Here is a 13,466-nt window from a genome sequence, read left to right as displayed (position 1 = left end):
CCTCCCTTCCCTTCCCTCCCTTCCTCTCTATGCCCCTTCCGGCCAGCCGCACGCCTCCATTGGCTGTCCGCGCCGCGGGGGCGGGTTTATGCTAAGTACCGCCTCGCCATTGGTCGCGGGGAGGCGGCAGGCGGGATGGGACCGGGCGGTGCGTGCTGGAGGGGCGGCGGGGCCGGTGAGGGGCGCAGGGCGGGGGGAAGCGGGGCTGTGGCATCGGGCTGCAGGGCCCGGGAGCGCGATGGAGGAGCCCGGGGAGCCACGTGCCTCAGTGGTCGCTGTGAGGGAGCGAGGCGGGGCGGGGCGAGGGGCCGGCTCCGAGAACGCCAAGGCCGCGGTGGGGAGGAGGGCGGCTGCGACCTCGGAGCGGTTCCTCGGGTGTGTGGGACCGAGGGACAGAGAACGCGGCCGCGGGCTGCACTCCGCCACCGGCGAGGCGATCGATGGCGGCTCCCGCCCGCGCGGGTGCGTGCTGCGGGGCGGGGCGGGGAGCCGCGGGTCGGCCGGCCTCAGCCGCTCTGTCCCTTCTACCCGCAGGACTCCGGCGCTGGCTGTCCTCGCGTACCCCGGCCCCGAGGATCTGCGTGGTGGGCAGCGGCCCCGCGGGGTTCTACACGGCTCAGCACATCCTGAAGGTAGCGGGGCCGGGGCTGGGGCCGACGGAGGGGTCTGGGAGCTCCGGGGATGTGGGAGCGGTTCTATGGGCACCTCTCCTTACTGCGGCTCGGAGCGGCCCTGGCCCTGCGGAGTCATCCTTTCTCTGTGGGGCTGGGATGGGCTGCGCTGCCCCTGGGTCATTTGGGCCAAAATACAGCCTGGCCCTGTTGCTGTGAGTTATGACCCGGTGATGCCAAAGGATGAAAGGATGTCCCTATGAGGACAGTCTGAGAAAGCTGGGTCTGTTCGGCCTGGAGAAGGGAAGGCTCTGGGGACAACTGAGAGAGGCCTTCAGTATTTAAAAGGGGGCTATAAGAGAGGAGGCAGACACCTTAGCAGGGTCTGTTGTAACAGGAAAAGGGGAAATGTTTTCAAACTAAAAGAGAGGAGAATTGGTTGGGTATAAGGAACAGTTTTTTACAGTAAGGGTAGTGAAGCGCTGGCACAGGCTGCACAGAGAGGTGGTGGATGCTCTTTCCCTGAAGATGCCCTCAGTCAGGCTGGAGGGGGCTCTGAGCAACCTGTTCGAGCTGTAGGTGTCCCTGCTGATTACTTTGGGGTTGGAACAGATGAACTTTAAATGTCTCTTCCAAATGAAATGATTTAAGAGTTCTGTGACTCTTCTAGAATCAAATAACCAGCAGAGATCTGATTTGTCTGGAGGTGTTGCTCACCAACGCAGGTGACGTTCCCTGCCTTCCTGACTCCTTCTCCACTTGAAGTGGGGCAGAAGGGTAATCCTTTGCCCTGTAGGTGTTAGTGCTTCAGCTAATCCCTGATGGGAAATGAGGCTGTAATATAAAACTGATCTGCTGGTACTGACCAGAGGTACATCAGCTTAACCCCAGCGTTAAACTGCTCTGTGATGTCTGTGATATGTTTTGGAAATTAGCTGTTGCTAAGCCTCAGGGACAAATTTCAGGGCTGCCTAATCTCCAGGAAGAAGCTGACTAAAAATGAAAGATAGCAAAAGCCTTACAGCAAAACATCTGCGTAAAGCTGTGGCCCAGACCTGGAGGGTCTCAGGGTGCCCTCAGGCTCTTGGCACATCTTAGCCAGCACAGAGGGGGCTGTGTTTGGTGCCCTTTGCCCAGCAAGGCAGCCATGAGGTCAGCATAGAGGCAGGGCTGTGGGATGAGAGTGAGGAGAGAGCCCCAGAAAAGTACTGTTATTGGCTTTACATTCTCTGTTGCGTCTTGCAGTCTGAGCTGGCAGAAGCAGGTAATGACTTGTGTGTAAAGGACCTTTTTAAGAGTTTGGAACAGATGACTTCCCTTCTCTTCACCAGTTTCCGGCTACAGGATTTTTGTGCAGCATTCCTTCTTGCCCTGCATTTCCCCCAGCAGTGGGCGAGCAGTGTGTGCCCCTCCTGAGCTGCTGGGCTTCACGAGGCCTTTCCTCATTCCTTAACCTTTACTCTCCTTTAGCACCATGACCTGGCACAAGTGGACATCTATGAGAAGCTGCCTGTTCCATTTGGGCTCGTCCGTTTTGGAGTGGCACCGGATCACCCTGAAGTGAAGGTCAGTGCTGACTTCTTCCCTTGCCCACATGTTGGAACGTGGTGGTGAGCGCAGGCCAGGCAGCTGGCCTCATGGCTCGCTGTGATCAGGGGCTGCTGTGTTGAAGTGGTCCTTCAGTGTCTTCAAAGCCTTAATCTCTTTGCCCATACTGAGGCTGTGGCCTGGAGATAGACAAGAACTGGCTTCAGGGCTCTGAATACAGGGTCAGAAACACTGTCTGTGTGATGGCAAGTGCTGCTCTGAGATTGGCTCCCTGCATTGTTGAGGCTGGCCTGCAACAACAGCAACGAGCACTGGGCTGCATCAAAAGCAGTGTGGCCAGCAGGGCGGGGAGGTGATCTTGCCCCTCTGCTCTGTGCTGGTGGGGCCTCTTCTGTGAGGTGACCTGATAGCAGCCTGCAGTATCCAAAAGAAAGCTATAGGAAAGAAGGGGACAGACTCTTAAGCAGGATGTGTGGTGATAGAACAAAGGGAAATGGTTTCAAGCTCCAAAAGAGTAGATTTAGGTTGGATATAAGGAAAAAATCTTTTATGGCGAGGCTGGTGAGGCACTGGAACAGGCTGCACAGAGATGTGGTGGATGCCAGAGCACTTTGTGCTGATGGATGTTCATCTATCCCGCAGTGCTGCAGCAGTGGCACTGACTGCTCCTCTTGTGCTCTGCCCTAGCCTGGGTGTGCTGAGACCTTACTTGGTGTCAGTGATTGGAAAAATGTGGATCTGCTGTGGGGATGATGGAGCTGGGATGTGGGTGCATACCTGAGTGAGGAGAAGTTGAATCAAGGAGCTCTTCTAAATCAGTCATTTTCCTTTGCCTTGCAGTGAGTGAGAATTGTGTGGAGAGATAGATGTTGTATCTGAGGTGGAGGTGGTTGCAGTGGGAGGATGAGGAGATCCAAACACAGCAGTATTTTGTCATGGTTACCCCATTTAATCTCAGGAGATTGTCAGACCAAAGTGCATGCATTTTTTATCTGAAAAATGGAAGGTATGGATGTAAAGTATGTACATGGTTTTGGGGTAACTTCATTCCGCTGTCTCTATCTGCTTGTACCAGCAGTGGCTCTGCTGATCAGCCTCAGTCACTCAGAAGAAAGGACTTGGACTGCTTCCTCCCTTGGTGTAGTGGCTTTCAGGAAGACTTGAAACCAGTAGGGTTGGGCAGGCAGCACCGTGAGTGGAAGGGGTTGTTTGACAGGGCTCCCTTGCAAGCCTCACCTTGTGAAGGGGCGTTCTCCTACAGCAGGCTTTACTCAGGGAGGGGCTGAGGGTATTAAAATGGTCCCATCTCCTCCAGGTGGGTGCAAAAAGTCAGTTTTTGTTTCCACAGGGGGAGGTGGAAACTGTGCCAAGCTGCCTCTCTGTTTGTCTGACAGTGAGTTAGTTATCTGTGAGTGCTGACGGATAAGAGCCTCAGAATAACCAAATCAAAGACGGGGAGAAGCGTTTCAAGGCCGAGAGGAATGGGGGCAGCGTCCTCCTGTGAGCGTGGACCTTGGACCAGCTGTGGTCTGAACATAATGTCGCTTGTTTGATCTGTTTGATCTTGGCAGAATGTGATCAACGCGTTCACGCAGACTGCGCGTTCGGAGCGCTGCGCCTACTATGGCAATGTCACCGTGGGCAGGGACGTCACGGTGGGAGAGCTGCAGCAGGCGTACCATGCCGTGGTGCTGGTGAGTGAGGAGGGCAGCCGTGGGGTGTCCAGCAGAGCAATTGCCAGGGGGGCAGACTGGTGATTCAGTGCTGAACGCTGCACGCACCGGCTTTTCTGTGTCTGTGTTCCTAGAGTTACGGCGCTGAAGACAACCGGGTTTTGGGGATCCCAGGGGAAAACCTGTGTGGGGTTTACTCAGCCCGAGCCTTTGTGGGCTGGTACAACGGACTGCCTGAGAACCGGGGTGTGAGTACGGCCATTTGTTTCCCTGCCTTTCCTTCCCGTGCTGTATCTGAACGCTGACATCCAGCTCCAGATTAAATCCTGGAAGGCCTGCCATTGCAAAAGATTAGCAAGAGCCACGTCAAATCCTTCTTAGATGGTAGAAATGTGAACAATTTGCACATCAGTGAGAGCAGATTAACTGGCTCTGTAGGTTGGCAGTGTATTTTGGCCGGGACCCGCAGAGGGGAATTTGGGTGGTAGGCGTGGGTCCGGGGGGATGGGTGTCATAGAGGCCTGGTGAGTTTGCTCACGGAAGGGCCTTTTGCTCCCTGCAGCTGACGCCTGACCTAAGCTGTGAAACAGCGCTGATCCTGGGCCATGGCAACGTGGCTCTGGATGTCGCCCGCATCCTCCTTTCTCCGCTGGATTTCCTCAGGGTGAGTTGGGGTGCCATGAAGGTGGGGAGTGACCCAGAGTTGCTCTCTGCTGGGTGGGTGCTGGACTTCTCTGGTTTCAGCCAACTCTGAGGAGAGAGAGAGAGCTGTTTCTGCTGAGAATATACTTCCTGAGCCCTTTTTGCCTTTGGGCTCTTTCACCAGGGAAAGCTGTTGTCCCACAATCCACAAGGTATGAACAAAAGTATGGAGCAATTCTAGTGCCTAAAAAGTTGAGCTTTATTTCATACAAGAATTAAAGGATGAGCTCCTCGCTCTTTTCTGCCACCAAACCTTAGGCTTCTTCTGCTTGCTTCTTTTCCTGCTGTTGCTGTGGGCAGCAGCCAGGTTCCCGATGGCAGCACTGGAGACACTGGTTGCTGTGTGCTGGTCCCAGCCAGTGGGCCTCTTCTGCTGCTGTGCTCCCCTACAGGCAGCTGGTGTGCTTTGGCTGCTCTGCACAGCTGTTGCCCCAGATGTTAGCAGCAAGGGCTCTCCCTCCTGGAGAGCTGCCATGAGGTTGGTTACAGCTGTGCAGCAAGTTCCTGTATTAATGTCTAAATTAAAAAAAACAAAAACAAAAAGGCCAACAATACAAATTGGAGGCTCTGGCAACGAGTAGCAGTTCTTTGTGTTTGTGCTTGGAGCTGCCTGGGTCAAGCAGGCATTGATTTAAGCAGTGTATTGTAGTGGGTTTCACTTAGGTGCCTGTGTATCCTGAAATGGGAGATGACCCAACAAAACTGTAAGCACTCCAAAATAAAGGTCGCTGGAAGGCTCTGTTAGAGTGGTTAACCTGCGTGTGGCGAGTGGCCGGGGGCAATCTGTTGAGGTGTTGGCTCATTGCCTCGCACGGTGTAGCCTCAGAAAGTTCAGTGATGAGGGTCTGGCTGTTCAGATAGCTTTGTGCAAAGGCAGATGAGTTGCTTTCCGTCCTTGTCCAGGCTCTGTACTTACGGCCTGCTTTTCTGCTGATTTTTTTCACCTTCAGAGGCTGTGCCTTCCTCTTGCTCCCTCCAGACCTGACCTCATCCCACTCTCCTGTCACATGTCTTTGTCCTGCAGAAGACAGACATCACTGAGTGCTCCTTGGCAGCTCTAGCCTGCAGCAAGGTGAAGCGCGTGTGGCTGGCTGGGAGAAGGGGGCCTCTCCAAGTTGCTTTCACTATCAAGGTAAGGCTCTCTCTCTCTGGAGAGGATGCTGGAGGGCAGCGTTCTCCTCAGAGTTGGACCCCAGGCTGCCCTTCTCCATTGGGGAGAGGCAGTCTGTCAATGGATGTGTGAGACACCCACTTCCTGCAGCCATTTGCTGGCTCCCGGTCTGGACTTGCCTAGGGCTGTTGGGTGGCATCTCTGCATCAGAGGTAACATCTCCCTGCCTGCAATTCCCAGGAGCTGCGGGAGATGATAAATCTGCCTGGTACCCAACCTGTCCTGAACCCCGCTGACTTCACAGGCCTCGAAAATGCTGTTAAAGGTGAGGAAAGTGTGTCGTGTTCCTCCAGACAGGGACTCACCTCGACAGACAAACATTCAAGAGTGTTCTGGAGGCGCTCAGAACGTGCATCAGAGAAATTCTTATTGTGTGCACGGCATGTGAGAGACAGGTGGTGTGGCTTGTTCTCAGAGTGATGGGAGGCCTCAGAGAGCAGGGAGCAGCCTATTTCTCTGTTTCCACAGCAGCGTTGTTTCTTGGAATATAGTAGCTGTCTGAGTGATGAGGGCAGGAGGCTTGGGATGTCTGAGAGAGCCTTGCATGAGAGGTCTCAAGGCTTTTGATTTAAAAGCCTCCTGCAGAGTGAGAAAGAAAAAGCACTGAGCTCAGGGATGTCCAGAGACTTGCTCTTCTCCACAGGCTGCTGCCTCTGAGTGCCAGCAGGACAGCAGCATTACAAGCTTTGATTTGTGTGTCCCACTGGCCTCAAGCCTCAGGAGCTCTCCTGGGCACTTTGACTTCCCATTTGTCATCTCAAAGGCGCTGAACCCCCTGCTGCATGACGAACTCCAAATGGGCATTCACACATCACTGAGAACTGCCTTGATGTGGCCATGCCGTGTCCTCAGGGGCTTTGCTGACATTCCTTTCTGACCTGAAGGTCTCTCTCTTTCTCTCTCTCTCTCTTCTTAGATGCCCCCAGGCCCAGGAAACGACTGACTGAGCTGATGATCAAAACGGCCCTGGAGAAGCCCAGGGAGAAGGCAGCAGTCCCCCGGCAGTGGGGCTTGAAGTTCCAGCGTAGCCCCCAGGAGGTGCTGCCCACCGCCGATGGGACGCGGGTGAGGGGCGTCCGCATGGCCCTGACCCGCTTGGAGGTACGGCTGCAGGGTCCTCCTGGCTGCCAGACTGGCTGTAGCAGAGCTGGGGATGGAGCAGTACATCCCCGTAGCCCTTGGCAACCGTTGTCTATAAGATGACTTCACAACCTCTCGCTGTTTGGAGAGGCTCATGGTGGCTGCCTTAGAAGCTGGTTCTACCACCAAGAGCCGCTCCGTTTTTGAAGCAGCTCTTTCCCATCGCTGCTGCAGAAGGGCCTTTAGCAGTTTCCCTGAGGATTAGGGGTACCTGAAGTGTCTGTGCTCTTCGTCTGGTGACTGTCTTATCGTCAGCAGCCTCTTCCCTCTCTCAGGGCTTAGGTGACTCTGCCAAAGCTGTCCCCACTGGAGACATGGAGGAGCTGGAGTGCGGGCTGGTGCTCAGCAGCATTGGCTACCGGAGCCTGCCCCTGGAGCCAGCGGTGCCTTTCGACGCCCAGCACGGCATTATCCCCAACAGCCTGGGCAGAGTGAGGGGTGTTCCAGGTCTGTACCACAGACGCCCCTGGATGTGTGTGGAGCGTGGCTGGTGTGCTGAGGGCTTTGAGTTGGGAAGCCTTGCTCACCGAGGGCACCAATACACGGCAGCTGTGCAGAAAACAGAAAATCAGCTCCTTCTGTCAGACTTAAAAACCTGTCCCGGTCCCAGCTAACGTTAGAGCCGTGCGGTTTTTAGCAAACAGCTCTGAAGGACATGTTCATTTTTTGTTTTATTAGGCCTTGGAGTCTTGTTACTGAAGCCGTACAGCCCATTTGGCTGCTTGGTGCTAGTCTGGAGGTGCACAAGTTCCTGTGACAGCACTGTCAGAGCACTGTACTCTGTCCCCAAAGCAGGGGTGCATCGTGCTGCTGTCTGCAGCTTGATGTGACATATGTGACATCCAAAGCTGGGACAGGGCAAGAACCTGCATCCACGAGGGTCCGTGGTCCCGTGCCAGACTGAGCCTGGCTGCTGTGTGTGCCCATGCAGGTCTGTACTGCAGTGGGTGGGTGAAGAGAGGACCTGTGGGAGTGATCATCACCACCATGAATGACAGCTTTGACACTGCCCAGTCTGTGCTGGAGGATCTCCAAGGGGGTGTGCTGGATGTGACCGTCTCCAGAGAAGGTTTTGGGGCTGTGGGTAGCATCCTGCGTAGTCGAGGTGAGTGTGTGTCAGACTCTAGCAGCTAGCATGAAGCGTGGTGGAGACGGATCCTGGATCTGGGTATCCTGGGGCAGTGAGTCCAACGTGCCACCTTTGGGAGCCAAGCAGGGAAAGGGGTTGTGCTGCTATTTTGCCGCTCTGAAGTGCAGGGAGAGCAGGGCTTGGATTCTCAGAAAGTCAGCGTCGTTGCTATGGTTAATGACCACTTTCTGGGAAAGGCCATTAAGAGCAGCATGGGCCATGGACACAATGTCACTGTCAGTGGTGTAGACAGTGAGTTGTTGCTCCTGAATGGTTTTCCTAGCAATCCTTCCAGGCAAATTGGGGAAAAGATTAAAATGCCTGAGAGAGTCATTTACTGCTGCAGTGTTTAAAGGCATTCAATTAAAATGTGTGTTTGCCTCTTAACTGTCTGAGCCTTAACAGTAACTGGAAGTGTTTTGTAAGTGCTTTGTCCCCTACGGTGATGCTGTGCTCACCGTTGTTATGGCTCGCAAAGGTCTGACTAATCAGATTGGACTGGAACCCGCATCTCTCTCCTCCTGGTGCTCGGAATTATTATTCCTGTGCGATGCTAAAGTCTGACGCCGTGTTGGAAAAGGGCAGGGTTTTCATGCACGTCAGGTCCCTGCTAATGGGGAGGTGAGGCTGAACTCATTTTCACTTGGTTGATGCCTCAGTCCTGTCTCTCACCATCACCCCAGGGATCCGTCCTGTTTCCTTCTCGGACTGGGAGAAGATAGATGCTGCCGAGGTGGCAAGAGGGAAAGCTGCTGGCAAACCCCGGGAGAAGATAGTAGATCCTCAGGAGATGCTGCAGCTGATCGGCCACTGAAGCTGCAGGGATGGCCCACGCAGAACTGTCAGGGGCAGCACCAGGCTGGTTGCCGACCTGGGAACGAACGTGGCACTGGGGACCTGCTGGTAACAATGAACTCTGCCTTCCCTGAGTGAGTGACTCAGAACGGCTGGGGCTGTGGGCTGGCCCCACATCTCTGCTCCAGCTGTAGCTCCTGGGGGTGATTCGTGTTGCCTGGGTGCTTCTGGCATTGGCAGATTGGTCAGAGCAGTGAGATGTGTGCTTGGCAGGAACCTTGGCCTCACGCTGCACCCATGGCAAGAAGCACAGAGAAACTTTCTTGTGTCTCACTGCCTCCCCTTCAAGCCTCAAGCCTTCATTGCCTCGTCATTCATGTGTAAGCAGGCTTTTTTTTTTTTTTTTTTTTTTTAATAATAATTGTTTTAAAATAAACCTTTCCAGGAGAGATGATTTGGACCTGCCACTTGAGTCTGGCTCCTTTGTGACTGCCTTGTTCTCAGGAGCTGCCAGCCCTGTGTGCGTCTGCTGCAGCTTGTGCCAGGGACAGCCAGCTCTTCTTGTGCTGTTTGCTGTCTGCCTGTAGGGAGCTCTAAACCAAACAGGGGCATTAACTTGTGTTCTGCCTTCCACAGTTGAACCCTGACAAAGCCTGGGTTCTGGCTTGTGGGGTGAAATGGGATAACAGGTGTGTAACTGCCTTGTTTTGGATCGCAGCAGATCCGTGTGTGTTGGTACCTGCTGGAGCTGAATCACGCAGCAGTGCCTTGCTCCCCTTCACTTTGCTCACTGTTGGTTGGGATTTTTTGGCCTGTGTGTTTTGAAGCTTATTAAATGCTTCTCTTAGCCTAAATTGACGTGGTGATGGTGTCAGGATTTAAGCCAGATTACGAGCTGCGAGCAGTAATCTCCTCTTTATCCGTGGTGCAGAGGTCAGGCCAGCACAGCCCCCCACCCGCGCCGTCCCTGGCGCTGCGGTCACCTGTGATCGGAGCTGCTCCCAGCACTGACCTGTGCAGCAGTGAGGACGGCTGTTGCTCGTGGCTGCATATGAAAACAAATGGGGCTCCGTGATGGAGGCAGGGGGTAAATCAAGCCAGGGCAGATGGCAGCGACTGTCTCAGTTCCACGCATAGCTGCGGTCTCCTCCGCATTCCCTCCTGGGGTAGAGATTTGCCCTGTCCTGGTGCTCTGTGCCCGTGCCTGTCTCTGATCCCAGGCTAGGCAAGAAAGATCAGTGGCTTCTCTTTTTATCTGTATTTTTTCCCTTTCCTGTTCTATTTAAATCTTATTTGCAAGATCATTAAGAAACTCAGGAAATGTGGTACTGGGAGCTCGTACGCAAACGAGCAATAAAGCTTTTGTCGAACATCTGCTTGTGTGATGTGGCTCTCGTTACGTCCCAGGGCTGATGCTGTCCTAAAGCTGAACGTTCAAGCAGGAGATTACATCAGCTCTGGGTTCAGAGGCGAACGGGCGCTTTGGAATCGGGGGAGTGAGCGTGAAGGGCTGCGCAGAGAGCCAGAAGCGGGGTGGTGAAGGGGCTGTTGTGGCTGCCTTGAGGGTAGGGGAAGCAGCAGGCTGGCTCTTCCCTAGAGCTCTGCATGCTGCTGTGAATGTTGATGTTAAGCTGCTTTTGTAGCCGTGGCGCAGGTTGTGGTGCTTGCTCTGAGCACAGCGAGCGGCTGCTTCCAGGCAGGTGATGCTTCGGGATAAGTTTTGAGCTGTGATGACAGATTAAGGGGTGAATCTTCCATTGCTGGACCCAATGTCTTAATGCAGAAGTTGGCTGAGACCCTGGGGTTTGTGCAGGGCTGCTGACAGCTGTGGGACAGAGTCAGCCGGGGCACAGATGGAACCTGATGGCCGGCTGGAGGATCGTGACGATGCTGTCAATCCTAATTCGATGCTTTCAGCTGCCCCTTTTCCTGCCGCTCGCTCGCCCGCTCCCCAGGTGGCCGCTCTGCTGCATCCCCATCTCTGGGGCTCTCCGTCCGTCTCTACGGGACTGGGATGCGTCTGGCTTCCCCGGGAAGGTCCCTGTCCCTGTGGCCGTGTCGTTAGGTGGCGCTCAGGAGCCGGCGATGGGGATCGAGAGGGGCTGATGGGGCCGGGCGGCCGTGCTGCCGGCTTCGCGCTGCGGGCAGCTCGGGTCGCTCCCGGGATCGGGTGCCGCTGTTCAGCAGAGTTCATTCCGCGGGTGTTTGCTGCACGGTGTCGTTTTCAGGCTGCCTGCCTGCAGCCCCCGGGCTGCGTTCACCACCAGCAGCACGTGGACCCAACGTCCCCAGCAGCCCGGGAGGAGAAGCGGCTCCAGAGCCGTTTCTGCAGCAGGGAAGGAGCCGCACAGGCGACGCTGTGAGTGACAGCTGTGTGCTGCTGGAAGCTGAAGTTACAGCTGGGATGAGCTCGGAGATCTTGCTGGCTTTGCTAAGGGGCTGCTTGCTGAAACTGGCCTTCTAAAATGAGCGTCGAGAGCACCCAGAGCACAGGTAATCTAGCCTGGCGTGAGACAAACCAGCTGGGGGCAGGTTGCTGGCCTGGCAGCAGGGAGGTCAGCGGCCGCTTAGAAACCAGCTCACGCCACCAAGGAAGATGTTGGGAAAAAGCCTCTCAGCCGTGTGATGAACGGATGAGCCTCGGCCTGGGCTGCGCCTTCCCAGCCCCGCAGAGCCGCCGGGTGCTGCACTGAGCTGCGCTGGGTGGCCGGCGGGGAACAGATGGCTCCACCAGCTGACCTCAGCGCTTTGGCCCAGCGCAGCTCCCAGCAGCGTTCTGGGCCGGGGGGGGGGGGGGGCTCCTCATCTTCCCACTGCTGTCTCTGGTGGGAGTGGGGCCGAGGTTCCCGTTTCTGGGCTTCCCGACTTCCCTTCCCCTGCACTGAGGGAATGGGTTCCTCTCGGCTCAACCTCCTCCCTTCTCCAAAAGGACTCCGTGTGCATCCTTGCCCCAGAGCTCTCAGAGCGCCCACGTTTCCCCTCCTGCCCTTAAAGACTCGGTGTTCCCACTGCTCTGCACTCCTGTAAGTTTTCTGGGAGCCTGAAGCCAGACAAGGGATGAGATGCCCCGCAGGCACTGTGCCGCTAGAATGCACCCATGCCATTGGACTGAAGCTGCACTGTCCCCATAGCCATGTGGGGCACCTGCACGGGGTGGGAGGATGCGCCCCCACTTAGGGTTCATCTCTGTGGGATTCGGTGCTGTGAGCTTTGCTAGGGCTGGGAGGGGAGCAAAGAGGATGAGCTGATCGTTCTGTCTCTGGGAAGGGCACAGCAGCTGCCCCAGGGCGCTGCTTAGGGACGAGTGAGGCAGGTGTTGGAGGATGAGGGTTGGTTACACCTCAGGAATGAGTGATTTCCTCCCTTTCTGGGAAATTTCCACTTCCAGCCTCTGGGGCAGCCCTGCGGGCAGCCGCCACCTGGGAGGAGGAATTATCCCTGTGGTGACAAAGCCCTCCCTATTTATTTCAGCTCCCTTAATTACCGAGCGGAAGGGATGTGTGGCAGCAGAGCGGGGCCGTGGTGTGTGCACAGCCCTGTCCCTGCAGCCTTGCTCCCACCTCTGCCAGCTCTGCTTCACTTTCTGTCTTCATTCTGGTTTTGGTGGCCAGGATCAGGGCAGCGGGCAGCTCGGTGTGGGTACCAAAGCCCCAGACACCTTTAAGGGGCAGAGCAGTGATCCCATGAAGGTGCTCTTCGCACACATTCCTTTGTTAAATTAAATGAGCCCTGGGGTGGAAGGAAGAGGTCGGTTCCCAGTTTCAGCAGTGGGTGGGCTCAGACAGCCTTACTTTGGCCACACTTCTAGGGGAGGCTGGCAGGAGCAGGACAGGCACAGAGCTGGGACCAAACCCCCGGCATCCATCCCACGTGCCACCATCAGGGCTCTGGTGTCAGCGCGATGTTGAATGGCAAAGGGACCCACGGCTGTGCTGCTGGGGCTGCTGTGGGGTGCAAGGAGCCTGCGGTATGCATGGAGCAGCTTTGTCCTCCCAGAACAGCCCTCCTGTGCTTCTGCAGCCCTCCCTGCAGGACGTGGCTGTGCACCAGGAGCTGTCAGCGCACGCTGCGGGCAACGAGCAGCAGCAGAGCCTCCTGCAGGGCACGCAGCGGGGGAAGGTAATGGGCTGAGGGGGTGCTGTGGGCCGAGAACCTGCCGGGGTAATGCACAGCGGTGTGGGAGGGAAGGAGAAGAGAGGGGCGGGCAGCTTTGTGCCCTCCCAGCCCAGCAAAAAGAGGGGGAGCGCAGCACACCCAGGTTGGATGGTGCTGAGTGGGGAAATGAGGTTTTCTCTTGGGAGGAAATGTCAACCCGTGCCTGGCAGGGCTGAGGGCTTCCTCCCAGGGTGCAGTCGGTGCTTCTGTTCTGCTCTGACCTTTATAACCACCAGGGTGCTTTTCGGGGGGGGGGAAATGTAAAAAGGATTTGTGTTACTCACGTGTTGAAATAAGGTGGGTTTGATGATTGTGAGACAGTGCCGTATGCTGGAGCTGTTACAGAACCTCGGGGCACGGCCATGGCAGCAGGGTGGGTGCAGGAAAAAAAGTTTATTTTATTTCAATACCTTCAGAGGAGAGAAAAGATGGCTGTCAGGCTGGCATGTGTGGCACTGTAGGCCCATCCCCGCTGCAGGAACCCTCCAGGTGTACCCAGCTGTTCACTGTGCCCGGGTGGGTGTGTGAGCCCACGGAGGGGA

General features: G+C 55.8%; 1 protein-coding gene across 1 annotated transcript; it reads left to right on the top strand.

Moving 5' to 3' along the window:
* Positions 1–88: 88 nt before the first annotated feature.
* FDXR (ferredoxin reductase) lies at positions 89–9,236 on the top strand. Its single transcript, XM_042833085.1, is given in 13 exon segments — positions 89–113; positions 116–148; positions 535–632; positions 2,082–2,177; positions 3,731–3,853; positions 3,967–4,080; positions 4,395–4,496; positions 5,559–5,666; positions 5,886–5,970; positions 6,622–6,806; positions 7,121–7,292; positions 7,777–7,950; positions 8,658–9,236. Coding segments are annotated over 13 exon segments (1,446 nt in total). The 3' UTR covers positions 8,789–9,236.
* The last annotated feature ends 4,230 nt before the right edge of the window (positions 9,237–13,466 follow it).

The sequence above is a fragment of the Centrocercus urophasianus genome, unplaced genomic scaffold (genome assembly GCF_019232065.1).
Source record: "Centrocercus urophasianus isolate 14NV4802_14NV808 unplaced genomic scaffold, USGS_Curo_1.0 seq_40, whole genome shotgun sequence".
NCBI classification, from domain to species: Eukaryota; Metazoa; Chordata; class Aves; order Galliformes; family Phasianidae; genus Centrocercus; species Centrocercus urophasianus.
Note: the sequence above shows the minus strand (reverse complement) of the source record. Positions and strands in the feature narration are given on the sequence as shown.